Source organism: Pristiophorus japonicus, chromosome 13 (assembly GCF_044704955.1).
Source record: "Pristiophorus japonicus isolate sPriJap1 chromosome 13, sPriJap1.hap1, whole genome shotgun sequence".
In the NCBI taxonomy this organism is placed as follows: Eukaryota; Metazoa; Chordata; class Chondrichthyes; family Pristiophoridae; genus Pristiophorus; species Pristiophorus japonicus.
In genome coordinates this window covers 114,905,557-114,922,907 of record NC_091989.1, presented here as the reverse complement: position 1 = coordinate 114,922,907, position 17,351 = coordinate 114,905,557, and the positions used below count along the sequence as shown (strand labels likewise).

The following is a 17,351-nucleotide window of genomic DNA, read 5'->3' as shown; positions in this document are numbered from 1 at the left end:
TGCTATATAAATACAAGTTGTTGTTGACAACTGCCATGTAGTGCTGCAGTGGACTATTTTGACTTAAAAAAATGTTTTCAAAATTAGTTAAAAATCATCAGATAAAAGAAAGAGGTTTCACGGGTTTTTTGGACCGGGGTGGGGAGAATTGCCACAGAAAAACATGCTGAGAATGTTTTAGGAAGGATAAATGGAGTTGTTATGCTAGTACAATATCAATATGGAACCAAATAACTAAGACGCTCATTAAAACCTATATCTTCAACCAAGCTTTTAGTCATCTGCTCTAATCTCATGTGGCTCGGTGTCAAATTCTGTTTGATAACACTCCTGTGAAAGGCCTTGGAATGTTTTACTACGTTAAGGGTACTATATAAATGCAAGTTGCTGTTGTTAACTGACTTCCGTTGCGAAAACTTTGAATTCCGCCAGCAAAGCTTCAAATAACACGTGCCACTGGTTACTGAGCATCATCTCCTCTGTAATTCTACATGTGCATGTTTACTTACCAGTTTGTTAGAATTTAGATTTGAATGGAACAATTAGTGGCTTCTCAGATTAACATCAATTTGTATTTATATAGTGGCTTTAACATAATAGAACACCCCAATGCACTTCACAGGAGTGTTCTAAAACAAAGTTCGACACTGAGCAACATAATGAGAAATTAGGGCAGATGAGAGGTAGGCTTTATGGAGCGTCTTAAAGGAGGAAAGAGAGGCGGAGAGGTGTAGGGGAGGAATTCCAGAGCTTAGGGCCTCGGTAGCTGAAGGCATTGCCACCAATGTTTAAATGATTAAAATCAGGGATGCTCAAGAGGCCAGAATAAGAGCACAGATATCTCGGGGGCGGGGGGAGGCCATGGAGGGATTAGAAAATAAGAATGCAAATTTTAAAATTGAGGCGTTGCTTTACTGAGAGCCAATGTAGGTCAGCTAGCACAAGGGTGATGGGTGAACGGGACTTGGTGCGATTTAGGACACAAGCAGCCGAGTTTTGGATGAGCTCAAGTTTACGTAGGGTAGAATGTGGTAGCCAGCCAGGAATGCATTTGAATTGTCAAGTCTAGAGATAACAAAGGCATGGATGAGGGTATCAGCAGAAGATGGGCTGAGGCAGGGGCGGAGACAGGCAATGTCCCAGAGGTGGAAATAGGCGGTCTTAGTTATGGCGTGAATAAGTGGTCAGAAGCTCATTTCAGATTCAAATATGACACCAAGGTTGCGAATGGTCTGGTTCAGCCTCAGACAGATGCTAGGGACAGGAATGGAGCCGATGGCTAGGGAACAAAATTTATGGCGATGTCCGAAGACAATGGCTTCGTTTTTCCCAATATTTAATTATAGAAAATTTTTGCTCATCCAGTATGGATGTCGGACAAGCAGTCTGACAATTTAGAGACAGTGGGAGGCAGGGGTGGCAGGTCAAGAGAAGTGGTGGTGAGGTGTCTTCAGTGTACATGTGGAAACTGATGTGCTTTCGGATGATTATGCCGAGGGGCAGCATGTAGATGAGAAATAGGAGAGAGGCCCAAGGATAGATCGGACACCAGAGGCAACAATGTGGGAATGGAAAGAAAAGCCATTGCAGGTTATTAACTTCAATATCACTGATATACTTACACAGGTCGCCATTTCAAAGGTAGGAAATATTGTCAGATGAAACAGATGAGCTTTAGGTTAAAAAGACGGAAAAACATTTTTTTCTTATATATGAATTTTTGGCATCACTTTTGCTCAGTGAATCATTGAGCTAGCTTTGATTTCCAGCTATGATTTCTGTTCAGGTCTGACTTAGCCATAGTTCTACAATTAGCCTCAAGTGTTCAGAGATTAAGAACTAGAAAGACCTCAAGTCATGGTAACCGTTTCTGATAGCTCTCCAGTGACCCCTGCTGGAAAGTGCACTTGTGTGTGTGCATCAGGTAAGGACAACGTTGGGCTCGGCCGTGATGCCGCGCAACTGCTCAGTCTCCTCTGCACTCACACGTGAAGCATGGCGACTTGGGCGAGGTGCCAAAGGGCTGACAAGCGCCGGTCGAAGTATAAATCAATATGAGCCAACCAGCTACAGGAGAGGAAAGGAGAGAATTGGAAATAATTTGTTTTAGCACGGCAAGTTCCAGGTAACAAATGAGGCCATTATTTCAAGATATTTTTGAACGTACTTCCTGCAGTCTTCTCTTTTGGAAAATGAAAATATTGCAGAATGAAATTCAGATCTGCCATTTATGCATCATATATTACAAATAAAATTTTCCTCTTTCAGTTCCTTTCAATGGGACTAAATGTAGTTGAATTAATAAATGTTTAGAAATCAATGAATAAAAAATTGTAATTCATTTTGTTCACTGCTTAAACTGCACTGTAACCTTAACTGATACAATTTTTTCACAATTTTGCAAATGGAAATTGAAATTTTAAGTTTAAAACATTTTGGTAATGTTCTCTTTCAAACACCCTCATGCTCCATTCTTTTGACCTTTCCAAGCAGAGTATTCCAGGTGTTTTTGAATGTTTCTATTGGTTTTTATGCTCAATTTACTTATTTTTTGAAAGGAAATGGAACTTTTAAATTATCTAGAGATTCGTCAAGGTGCGTGTGCGCACGTTCATGTTTATACAATTAAAACTTTGCCAATAGGTGGAGAGGCCCCGCAAATTGGTCCCATGGACTTCTCCATGGATTTCAACATCAGTGCAGCTCGACAGATGTGTTGAATTGATACCAATTTATAATGCAGCAAGGGAGCTCAACTGCCAGCTCTTCAGTACAATGAGATAAGCCACCTAGCGACTTGATAGAGAACTGACAAAGCTGCTCCCACATTCTCGGCAGTGAGCTTATGTGCGCCATCAACTGCAGGGACTCAAAATTTCAACTCTGGTGGCGTAGGGCATATCCATTAATGTTCCGCGAATACAGCCACACCATACAGTTTTAGATCCTCAAAATTACTGCGCAATGCACAACACCAAGAATATGGCTCAATCTGCAAAATAAACTGACAATGCACCTTGATTCAAAACCAAGTTTCTTTTATCATTATAAAAAGATATCCAAGATCTCAGCCATTCCACTGCAAGCCAAAACATTGTGCCATTTTATCGGAAACAGAGAAATTGGGTACATGTATAACATGTATGTAGCACCATAGATTTTGTTTCAGTTTGACTGTGGTTGGTGGATCCCAACAAAGTAGCATTTGGAAGCCTGATATCATTAAAAAAACATTATTAAAATGCTATTGGAAAATTTCACTTACCCTCTTCCTGGACTCTTCAATAGCCGACAGCAGTGCATTATCGCGTTCATTCTTCAGAAAACCCTAGAGGGTAAAGGAAGTCACATCAGTGTCATGCCATAGCTTGAAATGCTGTCACACCAGGCTTCACCACGACATGAACTAACAGCACATCACTGCACAGTCTGCATAATTAGTAAATCCACAGAACGGTGCTAAACAAAATCCATAGCATATTATCAACCTACTGAAAGCAGTTATATACAGATGCCTTGAGTAATTTGTGTCACACATATAGACGACATCAACTGTGCAAAATCTAAAATTATATCCTGCTAAATACCTATTAGCTTATAGCACAGCCGACTACCAGGCATTCTCAATAGGAACGTAAAATTACCTTCGCCTACGCATTTAACCAGTGATGCTTAACACATTCATTTACTCTGCTTCATATTTGGGGCAATACCCAGCAGCTGCCATTCTGACATGAACAAAAAAAATTATGGAAAAATATGAGGTGAAATGGCAGCTTCCCACCAGTCTCTCTCTGCAGGCATCTCCGCTGCTCCTTAACCTGCATAGAGAACATCAGTGGAAATGAGAAGTGGGAAAAATTGCTAATTAGCTTCTTTATCATCTTCTTCATTGTCATCGCTCACCCCCAAACTGTAGAGCTGTCTTCAGTTGGCCCCCTACTCCGTGCAGCATGTGTTCAATGGTGCAGCAATCATTCAAATGACCCCACCCAATCTCAGAAGTCTAATGGACAATGACTCATGCCTTGGCATAGCAATTGCAAGGATGATGCTACAAAGTTGTAAGTTTTTATATAGTGCAGGAAATGGTGATATACATTTTTTTTTAAATCACAATTTCTTGCATTTTAGAACATTTTAAGTACAATTTTAAAATGACTTTGGTGTGTTAATCCACGTGTTATCAATTGTACTGTACATTTCTAAATAATATCGCAATAAGGAAACTATAAAAATCAGAATTGGGTTAATAATGATTGCAATTTCTCCAGAAACTTGTCCATTCCAGTTCTTCACAGATGGAGACAGGCATTTTCTTAATCTTCCAAATATACTAGAAGCAAAAATGTAGAAATGGCTTCAAACTGCAAACAGGCTGTATATGACGCAGTTACTTGACACACCCATGTCTTCAGAGGAAGTCCTTTGAAACAATGGATAATTAGAATATCTTTGAATGGACACTTTAAAAAAAATAAAATAAAAAAGGGAGTGTAGCCAAGACACTTAAGATAGTCACAATGCACAATCATACTGACCAAATAAAAGTTGTTAATTACAAGCTTTAATGACCATGTGCTAATGTTAACACGTAGCAATCCACATTTATCAACAGCTAACCCAAAAGCGCTATCTGATTCAATGTCATTATTTCTTGCAGAAGATTAAATGATACGAATAATAATCACTTTTAAGTGATTGTACTTTTAAATATAATTACAAAAAATACATTTTGCATTCTTTTTAATTAAAAGATTTAGAATCAATTCAACTGTTCCGTATTGCTGCAATTTGATAACCAAAGTAAGATGATGCATTTCATGAGGCTACACCTTCACAAAAAGTCTTTTTAATATTAGAAATTTCACCGGTGAACTTAAAAAGACAACAGTAGAATTGCATAGGCAATTTAATACCAGGCATCGTCATCCTGGTCAGGTTTTCTAATGTACTGTACCAAAAGAAAACAGTTCCGTACTAAAATAGGAAACAAAAGACTGAGATAAAGGGGGAAAAGATGGCATTAGCAGCCCGAGTCATCAATACAGTTTACCGATGTGCAACAATCGGGGGAAGATTTTTTTTTTAAAAAGGAGCAAAGTGGAGAGGGTTAAGGAAAATCAGCTGAAGTGAATGAAGGAGCAGGGTTAATGCTACTGGTCCAGCATCTGTACAGCTGCCATTTCCACAGTCATCAGAAAATCTGGACAAAGAATGGTATTTAAAGAACTTACTATATATATGCAACCAAATGAATACTTTCACCAGCCAAGCAATTAAAAAAAAACATATTTCAAATTACTAAAAGACACAGCAGTCCATTATACTTACTGCGTGGTACACTCCTTGAAACAGAACAATTGAAAATGGCAACCGATAAGCAGAGCGACGCAACACGAAGCTTTCGGCTACAAGGCGCAGCATGACCCCACCCTAAATTTGTTAAACATTGCTTCCTACACGGCCACGGTATGAATAAATACATTTTAAAATCACGTTTCCTTACCTGGAGAATACGCCTCGATAAAAAAAAACTAATACGGGTTCAACGGACGCACTTGATGGAGTTCGCTCTGTCAGATGTACGGCAATGCTCTACTTAATAATACAGCTAATGCGCTTCAAGGCCTTTCTGGGGAGCTTCACGCTCCAGATCAGTTTCTGATGCTGCCTAATGTATATCTCGTTGCTGTAGCTCCACAGCAAGAAAAGCACCGAGATTCCCAGAACTGTTGATACAGTCAACAGTCCGGGAGCATAATTAACAAGCAGCTCGGTGTCTGGGGAGCTGACAATCAGCTGAGTCTATTTCACGAATGCATGCACTGCAGTTCACCCATTCCACAGTACTGCAAAATGTGAATTCCAAAACCACCTCAGCAGTCTGAAGCCGGCTGCTCTGATGTGTGCTACGGTTTTAGGGTTACACAGGGATTTGTTTTATTGTTAAAGGACTGTACCATATCAATTTGAGGGTGGGGGGGGGCGGGGGGGAGGAAAGAGTGAAAGAGGGTGGGGGAGGAGAGGGTGGAAAGATGATTCAACCTTTTTTTTTTCTCCCTTGGCCCACTGCAATTTATGATAATGGGAATTTTTGATGACTTCCGACATCCTGCCTTGAAATCAGGCTAATAATCCTTTTAGCTGTCATGTTTTGTTAATGAGGTAAATGCGGCTGCAGAATCAAACACTGGGAGCTGCACAATTTAATCACAGATGTGAAGCTATTTTCTTAAGCTAGCAGCCTTTATTAGCATATGTCATGAAGCATGCAGCAGAGATGTAGCATTTTTTCCTTTCCTTTATCCAACGGCAAGACTGATCAGCTTCCGCCATTTAAGCAGGCACCTATATCACAAAGTGTCGTTTCTAACTGCTGGCCAAGCGTAGATGAGAAATGCAGCAGAATTAATAGTCACTGCCCATTTGAGCACAATATGGAACGCAGTGACATGTTGCTGTACGAGAACTAGATTATGCTCTCTTGCTACAATCTGCATTTTCCAAGCCTGAAAATCAGCAGTGTACGCCGCATTAAAAATAATCCTGTACATTCTCGTGTTCCGTTTACAATGGCTTTCTTTGTAATACTGCTGAAATTTCAAAAATTAACCTTCAATATCATAGAAGACTGGATGGTTCTGCATTATTGCACCAGATATTTGAAAATAAACAGTAGGTAGGTATAAGAAAGTTTAGGTAGATTATAAATTAAAGTGGAATATAAACTAAATTAGTAGGATTTTTCTTTAATGGAGATCCACAGGTTACTTAATAATGAAACTAAAGAAGCTCATATGTTACACAGTCAACAATGACACATTGTGCTATTTAAAATGTGTAATCCATTTGAATTTTATGATTAAAGGTGTTAAGTCATGCGTGATACTCATCCCAAACTAATTCAGGTTCGGACAGTGTAGCTTTTGTGACTTTCCCAGCTTCCCATTATTGGACTATTTGTCATGTGCAAGTTAAACCTCCCTTATCCGGCACCCTCGGGATGGCCCGTGCCGAATGAGGGATTTTGCCAGATAAGGGGAGGTCATTGGCCCGAGGTGGGGGGCTGAGCGGGCCCGGAATCGGCGAAGCCCACAGACCCGACTCTCCAGAGGGAGCGGTGTGGGGAGGAGCGGTCAGCCCGAGGATGCAGCCCGCCGGCCTGACACCACCCACGGAGGGAGCTCTGTGGGGAGGAGCGGCTGGCCCGAAGACACGGCCCGCTGGCTCAAACCCCCCGGAGGGAACGCTGTTGCGAGGAGCGGCCGGCCCAAAGACTGTGGCTGCAGGAGTTCCAGCAGGGCGACGAGGAGGAGGCAGCCGATAATTCTCCTCGATGCGGGGGTTAAGATTGTATTGGTGAGTAGAATTTTGACCGGCCGCGTTCTGCACATGCGCCACCAGGCGGCCGGGAATGGTTCCGGACGAGGCGTGGTGCCGGATAATGGATAAGAGAGGTTCAATCTGTACTGATATTATGGTATCAGCAAGGTAAATAACAATGCCTCGCAGGTCAGACTAGGGGCTATATCTGGATGTAAAGCTGCTGTGACAAGACCTAGGGCCCAAGTTTCCACATGATTTGCGCCTGATTTTTTAGGAGCAACTGGTGGAGAACGGACTATCTTAGAAATCACAATTCTCCACATTTTTTTTTCTGCAGTTCTAGTGAGGTAGAACAGTTCTACTTTGGAACAGAATTTTTTCTTCAAAAGGGGGCGTGTCCGGCCACTGACGCCTGATTTCAAAGTTTCCACAGTGAAAACGTACTCCAAACTAACTTAGAATGGAGCAAGTGAAGATTTTTGTAGAACTGAAAAAACCTGTTCTACACATTAAAAAATCAGGCGCAGGTTACAAATTAGGCGTCCAGAACGAGGTGGGGGGGGGGGGGAAGGGAAGTAATTAAATTCTACAATAAATCCTTATTTATACTTCTACAAATATTATACAAATAAATCCAACCTGAATAAACATTTAGAAGCAAAGAAAAGATTAAATAAACCATCTTCCTACCTGTGTGAAAGTGCTTCAGGCACGGAGAATGCTGCAGTCAGCCTGAGGCGCCCGTTCTTCCCGCCGGGGGGCGGGGGGAAGAGAGGCACCCGTTCTGCCCGTGTGGGGGGGGGAGGGGGGGGGGAGGAGAGGGGAGGCGCCCGTTATTTCCCGCGGAGGGGAGGGGGGGGGGGGGGGGGGAAAAGAGAGGAGGCGCCCGTTCTTCCCACGGGGGGCGGGGGGGTAGGAGGCGCCCGTTCTTTCCCGCGGAGGGGATGGGGGGGAGAGAGGAGGCGCCCGTTCTTCCCACGGGGGGCGGGGGGGTAGGAGGCGCCCGTTCTTTCCCGCGGAGGGGATGGGGGGGAGAGAGGAGGCGCCCGTTCTTCCCACGGGGGGCAGGGGGGGGGTAGGAGGCGCCCGTTCTTTCCCGCGGGGGGGGGGGGGGGGGCAGTGAGAAGGCTGCAGTGAGATGTGCTGATGGCAATGTGCTTTTATTTAAAAAAATGTTCAAAAATTAAACAGCTACAAAGAACTACAAAAATGGCCGAGTGCCAATGTTTTTTTCACACTGAGCATGCGCGAACGCTCCAACGCGCAAGCGCAGCGTTGCCGGCAGGAAAAAAACTAATTTAAATAGTACCCGCACCCTCCCACTTACAAAATCGGCGCGAGTGTAGGCTCCGCCTCCCTGGGCGCCGCACCAGGCAGACATGGAGCTGCAGAACGCTCCAGAATCGCGATTTTTTTTTTTAGGCGCCGTTTTAGGCGCGAAAAACGGGCGCCCAGCTCGGAGGGGCACCCGTTTTTTATCGTGTGGAAACTTGGGCCCCTAAAGTGAGAGTTACTCTCAATGATTAGAATCAGGCCAGTTTATGCTATACAATCAGGCAATGGCACCATCATCAAATTGCAGAAAGCCATAGAAACTTCTAGAGACAGCAGCACTCATTCAATTCAGATCAGAGTGAAGCACTTTCTCCAACTAACCACTGCATATGGTCGATGGCACGAGTTCATTTCTTCAGAGCCAAGTTTTTAAATTTACATTACATTTATTCTAACCACTGAACTACTACATGGGTGAATGCCATGCTCATAAATTAAAATAATTAATCGGGGAGAAAAATAATACATAATGTCATACTGAAAACGACAGAGCTGTATTAACCCATTTTATTCACAGAAACTGGACCAACTGATGCAATTTAAAAGATGCAGTCTTGTAACTTGTGCACAGCTTTTCATTCCAGATCAATTTACAACACAATGGTAAAAATAATCCGAATTATACTGTGAATCTCACAGTGCAATTATTCTGCAGCAATGTCAGCAATTTCTCACCCACTAAACCAACAGCACAGCTAGAATGATAGCTTTATTTTTCTAAAGGCAGGTTCAGCATATCTTGTGAAACACAACAGGATTGGTTTTAGGGAGCACAAGACAGTAACTTAATTTCAGGGTTCAGATGGCATCAATAAACAGCATTTGCTGCTCTCAAAATTTATGGCGTCATCTGAACCCTTGGTTTAAATTACAACCTCATTATTCAATCCCAGCCAGCCAGTCTATACTGTTGTCATTGTACGGTGCTAATGACACAAAATTCTTTTACCAGAATCAACAGGCAAACTTGAAGATCAGAGCAGAATTTCTGTAGCCAGTCATCATCAATTGTTATAATTTACAATACATTAAATGTGTAAAAAGGCACATGGCTTAAGAGTTATCGTCATCTTGGCTTGTGAGAATCTCAAGTCTGACTTTTTTATTTCCAGGGTAACAAATGGCTGTTCCTGACCATTCACAAGGACAGGTCAGTACTGCCGACCATTTTAAATATCCCAAATGTGGAAACTGTTTTTCAAAATGGGATTAGCTTCAATTTTATTTTAAACATTTGCCATTTAGATATTTTACATAGCCACAGGCTACAGGACAAATGTCAGTTTTAGAATCCATAAATACTGGGATACCTCACATTTACAGGGGTTGGGGGAGGGGGAGGAGACTAGGCGATATCAGTTAATGCTGCTTTTTCATCACTAAAATCTGGTTTGAATCCAGTCAAGATTAATGAAATAAAGCTTTCTCTCTCGACCCATCAAGTTTCAAGTGGGCAGAAAATTGCCCATAATTCTTTCTCACTCCTTCAGAAGATGGTGTGGTGTAAGAAAGGTCACTGCTACAGTAGATGGTCCACTGCAGTTCTGCTTCGGCATATTTGGACAGAATAGAGGAAGCCTTATAGGTCTCTGACTTATCAGTGCTCGATGCTGACTTTAGATATACAAAAAAGAATATTCCTATTCCCCACATCCTGACATCACTCGCCTTGATATCGATCACAGATTGAGAGAGTGGCAAGAGCAGTAAATCCTATTGTCATAGAGCTCCTCTCCAGACTATCACAACTTTAATGGCGATGGGGATGGGAGTTAATTTTAGTTAAGAGGTTTGTACAGTCCATTAGAGAAAAGTCTGATCATATATAGATTTTATAGCAAAATGTGCAATTATGAAATTTCGGGAGTTGATTGGATGTAACTACACAAATCAGATCCCTACCCTCCATCTTTACAACTAGCCTTAGCATCCCTCAGCTTAAGGGAGTGGGGTGGGAGGGAAGGGGAAAGGGACTGGGTTTTATAGGTTACTGTGCTGTCCTTTCATCGCTACAACCTGGTTTGCAATAAGGAGAAGGATGAGGAAGTGACTAACTCGGGCAACGCAGACTCCCTGTATAGACAGGCCAGAGGGCTGCAAATGGGAACTTGAAAAAAGGATGCAGAAGGACATACTCTGAAGGATACCGTTTCAGAAAAATGTTGCTTCAAGGAAGTTCCTTGTCCTTTCCACAACTAAAGTATGTCAGCATACGCGAGCTGAATGCGACATTTATAAAAAAGAAAGCATTCGGCTTCAATTCAACAGAGGTTTTGGGGAGGGGGAGGAGGGGTGAGCCAAACAGCATTAGTGTGCGTAATGGTCAAAAATCACAGTCCCCTTAAAATTAAATTATCTTATTAAAATTAGAAACATTTTCATAATATATTAAACATAAATGACATGAGTTTCACCCTCTGTTCCCATCCTCCATGCCAATGACACAGCAGCTTTTGTCATGCTGCAGCTGAGCAAGTTGATGTTCCAGTACAAAGCGAGTCTGTCTGTACATCCACGTCAGCAACTAATGAATCTGACCTGGCAGCAGCTTTAGGCTACCATTAAGTCATTAGTGTGAATTTAGCCCCCCCAGCCCCCACCCCAATCTCCCACCTTCATTCTCTCCACGCACTGTGGGTAATACTATCCTTCCGGCTTTTTCCACCATCTCCAATGCATCATCTGCCTCAATCCCCATTAGCAAGATTTTTTTGTCCCTTGTGATTTATTAAAGGCTTGAGGGCAAGGTCAATGCAGCCACTCTTAGTGTGACCTGCTGATAGTGTCTTTTTACCATTGTAAATCATTGTAATCGTATCGTACAATCAAAGGCAGTTTATTTAGGCAATAGCAAAAAGCCCGACATCCTATTTGCAACCTACTCTGAAGCAGCAGTCCATGACAGACATCAGCAGATCACGCCATCTCCAGTTACTGTTTGCCTCACTACTGCATTTTAATATTCAACGCAGTTATGAGGAGATTGCCTCTCGTTGTGGACGGCTATAGAAGCAAGCTATGGAAAAGTCAAAACTCATGTCTGTACAGCATCCTCCTGCTTATTGATCAGCTGCACCAGAATGGTCCGACCACAGCAAGTGCAACAATAGAGATTCATCAATAGGCTTCTTTATTTTCAAGTGAATGATGAGCATTATTACAGGCTTGCATCAGATGCAGATATGACAATATTTTTGAAAGAAGCAATGTTGACACTATCTTCACAGGGATCTTTAAGAAAAAAACATGATGCTGAGGACTCTGATTGGAGGAGGCCTTAATGAAGCCAGGATTTGATTACCAAGTCCTCTCTCTCACCTCGCCCCCCAAAAATAAGATACAACCTGTGAAGATCGCACTTTTTAAAATTGGCTTTGCTCTCGTCCAGGTCTGTTCATCAAACAAACCTGCATACTAACAGTCTTATCACCTTTTTTCAAACTGGTGTGTAGAGTTTAGGTTGTACAGCAGTAAATAATCCTACAGCCAGCTGAATACTGCTCATCATCAGGAGTCTATTACCAGCTATTCTCAGCACTCAAATTAGATGCCAATAAAAGTTGCAGTTTCATGGCTTGAACAAATTTGATCTAAATCAGATCTTCTGCAGCCGAGCTCACCCCACCCCACTGCAATGCTTTAAAAAAATGAACGTAGCAGAGGGACTTCTATATAATGGCTATAGCATGGAAGGCGGCCATTCGGCCCGTTGAGCCTGTGCCGACCCTCAGCTAGTCCCACTCCACCGCCCTTTCCCCGTAGCCCTGCAATTTCTTTTCCTTCAGGTACTTATCCAACTCCCTTTTGAAAGATAAAGTTGAGTCTGCCTCCATCACCCTTTCAGGCAGTGCGTTCCAGATCTTAACCACTCACTGAGGAAAAAAAACGTTTTTTATGTTCGCCTTTGGTTCTTTTGCCAATCACCTTAAATCTGTGTCCTCTGGTTCTCGACCCTTCTGCCAATGGAAACAGTTTCTCTCTATCCACTCTGTCCAGACCCCTCATGATTTTGAACAGCTCTATCAAATCTCTTCTCAATCTTCTCTGCTCCAAGGAGAACAATCCCAGCTTATCCAGTCTATCAATGTAATTTAGGCCCCTCATTCCTGGAATCATTCTCATAAATCTTTTCTGCATCTTCTCCAAGGCCTTCACATCCTTCCTAAAGTGTGGTGCCCAGAACTGGACACATTACTCCAGTTGGGGCCGAACCATGCTTTAAAAAAAAACAACAGGTTCATCATCATTTCCACACTTTTGCACTCTATACCTCTATTTATGAAGCCCAGGATCCCGTAAACCTTTTTACCTCAGAACTCCTACACAGCAAGCGAACCCCAGGTTTCAAGGACACTCTCAAAGCCTCCTTGATAAAGTGCAACACACCCACCGGCACCTGGGAATCCCTGGCCCAAGACTGCCCAAAGTGGAGGAAGAGCATCCGGAAAGGTGTTGAGCACTTCAAAGTCTTGTCGCTGAGAGCATGCAGAAACCAAGAGCAGACATTGGAAGAAGCATGTAGCAAACCAGACTCCCCACCCACCCCTTCCTTCAACTACTGTCTGTCCCACCTGTTAGAGTGCGTAATTCCCGCATTAGACTGTACAGTCACCTGAGAACTCTCAGAGTGGAACAAGTCTTCCTCGATTTCAAGGGATTGCCTATGATGATGATGAAACCTTTTTAACTGCTTTCTCAACCTACCCTGCCACCTTCAATGATTTATGCACACATACCCCCAGGTCTCTCTGTTCGTGCATCCCCTGAGGATTGTACCATTTAATTTAGATTTCCTCTCCTCATTCTTTCTACCAAAATATATCACTTCACATTTTTCTGGGTTACATTTCATCTGCCATGTGTCCGTCCATTTCACCAGCCTGTCTATGTCTTCCTGAAGTCTATCACTCTCCTCCTCACTGTTCATTATACTTCCAAGTTTTGTGTCATCTGTAAATTTTGAAATTGTGCCCTGAACACCCACGTCCAAGTCATTAATATATATCAAGAAAAGCAATAATCCTAGAACCGACCCTTGGGGAACACCACTGTATACCTTCCTCCTGTCCGAAAAACAACCGTTCACCACTACTCTCTGTTTCCTGTCACTTAGCCAATTTTGTATGCAGGCTGCCACTGTCCCTTTTATTCCATGGGCTTCAATTTTGCTGGTAAGCCTAATGTCGAACGCCTTTTGGAAATCCATGTACACTACGTCAACCGCATTACCCTCATCAACCCTCTCTGTTACCTCATCCAGAAACTTGACCAAGTTTGTTAAACAAAGATTGCCTTTAACAAATCCATGCTGGCTTTCCTTAATTAATCCACTCCTATCCAAATGACTTAATTTTGTCCCTGATTATTGTTTCTAAAAGCTTCCCCACTACTGAGGTTAAACTGGACTGCAATTGCTGCATTTATTTTTACACCCTTTTTTGAACAATGGTGGAAAATTTTCAGCTCTCCAGTCCTCTGGCACCACCACCATATCTATGGAGGATTAGAATATTATGGCCAGTATCTCCGTGATTTCTGTCCTCAATTCGCTCTTTAAAAAATTTGAAACAGAATTTTTTTTCTGACACATCATTTTTACATTGCAAAGCGAAGAATTGCTTTCATATAAACTTTTACCAGCGATTTCTTGGGAGTCTCCCATTTTGTTCTCGAGCTCCTGGCCAGTATAATATAGCTTCCAGAATTCATGCAATGTAGACCTTCTGAAGTTTTATTATGTGACCTTCCATTCAAAATGGTAGCAGCCACAACGCTGCTCTAATGAGCTGCAATGGCAGCACTGGCTTATCAACTAACAATGACCTGCAATGTGTCGCGTCTACTTTATGATTGCTGTATAATGCCACACCTGTACGAGTGCGAGAACATGAATCAATTACGATTCTAAGCATTTTGCAGTTGTGTGATGGTGGTGCAGTGATAAACATGGTTGCCTTCCAAGCAGTTGACCTGGGTTTGATTCCCAACCATCACAACTCTTAATTTCTATTTGAGGATGAAATGATCCTCTGATGAATCTGGTTGTAAGCAGTTCTTACAGTAGTATCTCCTAGCTTTTGGCGCGCACGCACACAGACAGACACACACACAGCAATGAGAAAAGGTTTAAATTATTTCATGAACTTGAGACAAGGAAAGGTGTATATTTAACTGCAATGGATGTGAGCACAATTAGGCGGATTCCAGTGTATCTACAGATTCATATCATTTTGAGTGGAAATGTGTAAATAAAAAAAGAGGGAAAAAAAAACACTGAAGTGAACAGGCTCTGGAACTCACAGTACACAATGAATGCCAAGCCCTTGCTAAGAAAGAGCAGTAAATAAAATGTTAAAGATCAGATAGACTGGAAAAATAAGTCAAGTCATGAAAATCTCTGTAAAAGGAGAACGGATAATTGAGAGATGGATAGTGAGCAAGAGACAGGCAGCGTGCAAGAGACAAAGTACAGAATGCTTTTGAAGCAAAGTTCACATGACGATTCAATAAATGTAGTAGAGAAACAGTAACTGATTACAATTACACATGCTCTTTATCAAAGGGCAAATTATTTATTTTTCTCCTAGACCCCTCCCTGCCTACACCGTATATTTGTGCACCAGAGAGGATGGACTGGAGACTGGGTCCCAGGCCTGTGACAATACCATTCTACAGATGACTACAAGAAAATGAAAGTGGCCTGAGGTGACTGGGCCTTTTGCCTCCTTGTCAGGAAGCACATGGTTTCTATCGAGTGCTTTCATTTGCTGGTATATTTGTGACAAGGAAGAGATAAATGAATAACAAAGCCAGACACAGTGCAATGATCCAAATGGTCTCTCCCTGTGCTGCAAAAATCTTCGATTCAAACTCATTGCTTAGAGAATTTTGAGCACATGTCCACAACATATTATTCTAAAATATTGCTCATCAGAGCTCTATGGACTGTACTGCAGTGCCAAACATTTTCTACTTCAAAAATGTTAACATGTAGGAAGGAGAAATTGGGTTTGTTAATGTTTTATAGCTTTGCTAGAGAAATAGCAGTTTAGGTCAGAAACTTGCTACAAAAAGGTGCAACTCAGTTGACAGCCTTCAACAGTAAATAACTCTTTAGGATCCGATGCAAAAGAGTACCTATTTTAAAACTGGGTCCCACTTAGGGCATCCAAAATTCAATGCTAACTGGGTGCAGTCCTACAGTTAGGGTGAGATCAAAAGGGATATTAAAAAAGCAGAGAGAGAGCATGAAAAATTCTTGGCAAGTAAAATCAAGGAAACCCCAAAAGATGTTTTATAAATATATTAAAAGCAAGAGAATAACTAAAGAAAGGGTAGGGCCTATTCATCATCATCATCATCATCATCATCATCATCGGCGGTCCCTCGAACGAGGATGACTTGCTTCCACGCCAAAAAAAAGGGTGAGTTCACAGGTGTTTCGAATAAAGAACCCGAACTACATCCTCAAGGCTGGAAGATGCCCGTGCGTGGATTTCTTTAACGTGTGTTGGCCACTGCACACCAGCCACCACATGGGCTTGACAGAGCTAGGTCTTGGTCCAATGGTAAGGCTTCCCCAAGACAACTGGAGACCTGCTCTGCTGCATGGACCTAGTGCGCACACATATCATAGCGTGGGCTGGGCCGTGCTTGCCCTGGGCCCCTGGCCCCGAACTCACGCCTCCTCTGGGGCCCCAATCACATCCCTATTAGAGACCATGAGGGTAATGTGTGTGGAGGCGGAAGATGTGGGTATGGTTCTTAATGAATACTTTGCATTTGTTTTCACAAAAGAGAGGGGCGATGCGGACACTGCTATCGAGGAGGAGTGTGAAATATTAGCTGAAATAAACATACTGAGAGAGGAGGTATTAAAGGGTTTAGCAGCTTTAAAAGTGGCTAAGTCCCCAGGCCCGGATGAAATGTATCCCAGGTTGTTAAGCGAAGCAAAAGAGGAAATAGCAGAGGCTTTGACCATCATTTTCCAATCCTCTCTGGCTTCAAGATGTAGTGCCAGTGGACTGGAGGACTGCTAACATGGCACCTTTGTTTAAGAAGGGAGAAAGGGATAGACCGGGTAATTACAGGCCAGTCAGCCTAACCTCAGTTATGGGAAAATTATTGGAAAAAATCCTGAAGGACAGGATAATCTACATTTAGAAAGACACGGGTTAATCAGGGACTGTCAGCATGGATTTGTTAAGGGAAGGTTATGTCTGACTAATTTGATTGAAATTTTCAAGGAGGTAACCAGGAGGGTCGATGAGGGCAGTGCGTATGATGTAGTATATATGAATTTTAGCAAAGCTTTCGATAAGGTCCCACATGGCAGACTGGTCACGAAAGTAAAAGCCCATGGGATCCAAGGCAAAATGGCAAGTTTGATCCGAAACTGGCTCCGAGGCAGGAAGCAAAGGGTAATGGTTGATGGGTGTTTTTGTGACTGAAAGGATGTTTCTAGTAGGGTTCCGCAGGGTTCAGTGCTAGATCCCTCGCTTTTATACATCATTGATCTAGACTTGAATATAGGGAGTATGATTAAGAAGTTTGCAGATGATACAAAAATGTGGTTGATAATGAAGAAAAAAGTTGCGGACTGCAGGAAGATATCAATCAACTGGTCGAGTGGGCCGAACAGTGGCAAATGGAATTTAATTCAGAGAAGTGTGAGGTAATGCATTTCG

The 17,351-nt window shown here is 42.4% G+C and overlaps 1 protein-coding gene across 1 annotated transcript in view; it reads right to left on the bottom strand.

The window, feature by feature from the left end:
- nup93 (nucleoporin 93) overlaps positions 1-17,351 on the bottom strand; it is a 169,903-nt gene that overhangs the window by 50,273 nt on the left and 102,279 nt on the right. The window contains exon 4 of the mRNA XM_070896888.1: positions 3,266-3,328. Coding sequence (XP_070752989.1) covers positions 3,266-3,328 — 63 coding nt within the window. The remainder of the gene's footprint in view (positions 1-3,265; positions 3,329-17,351) is intronic.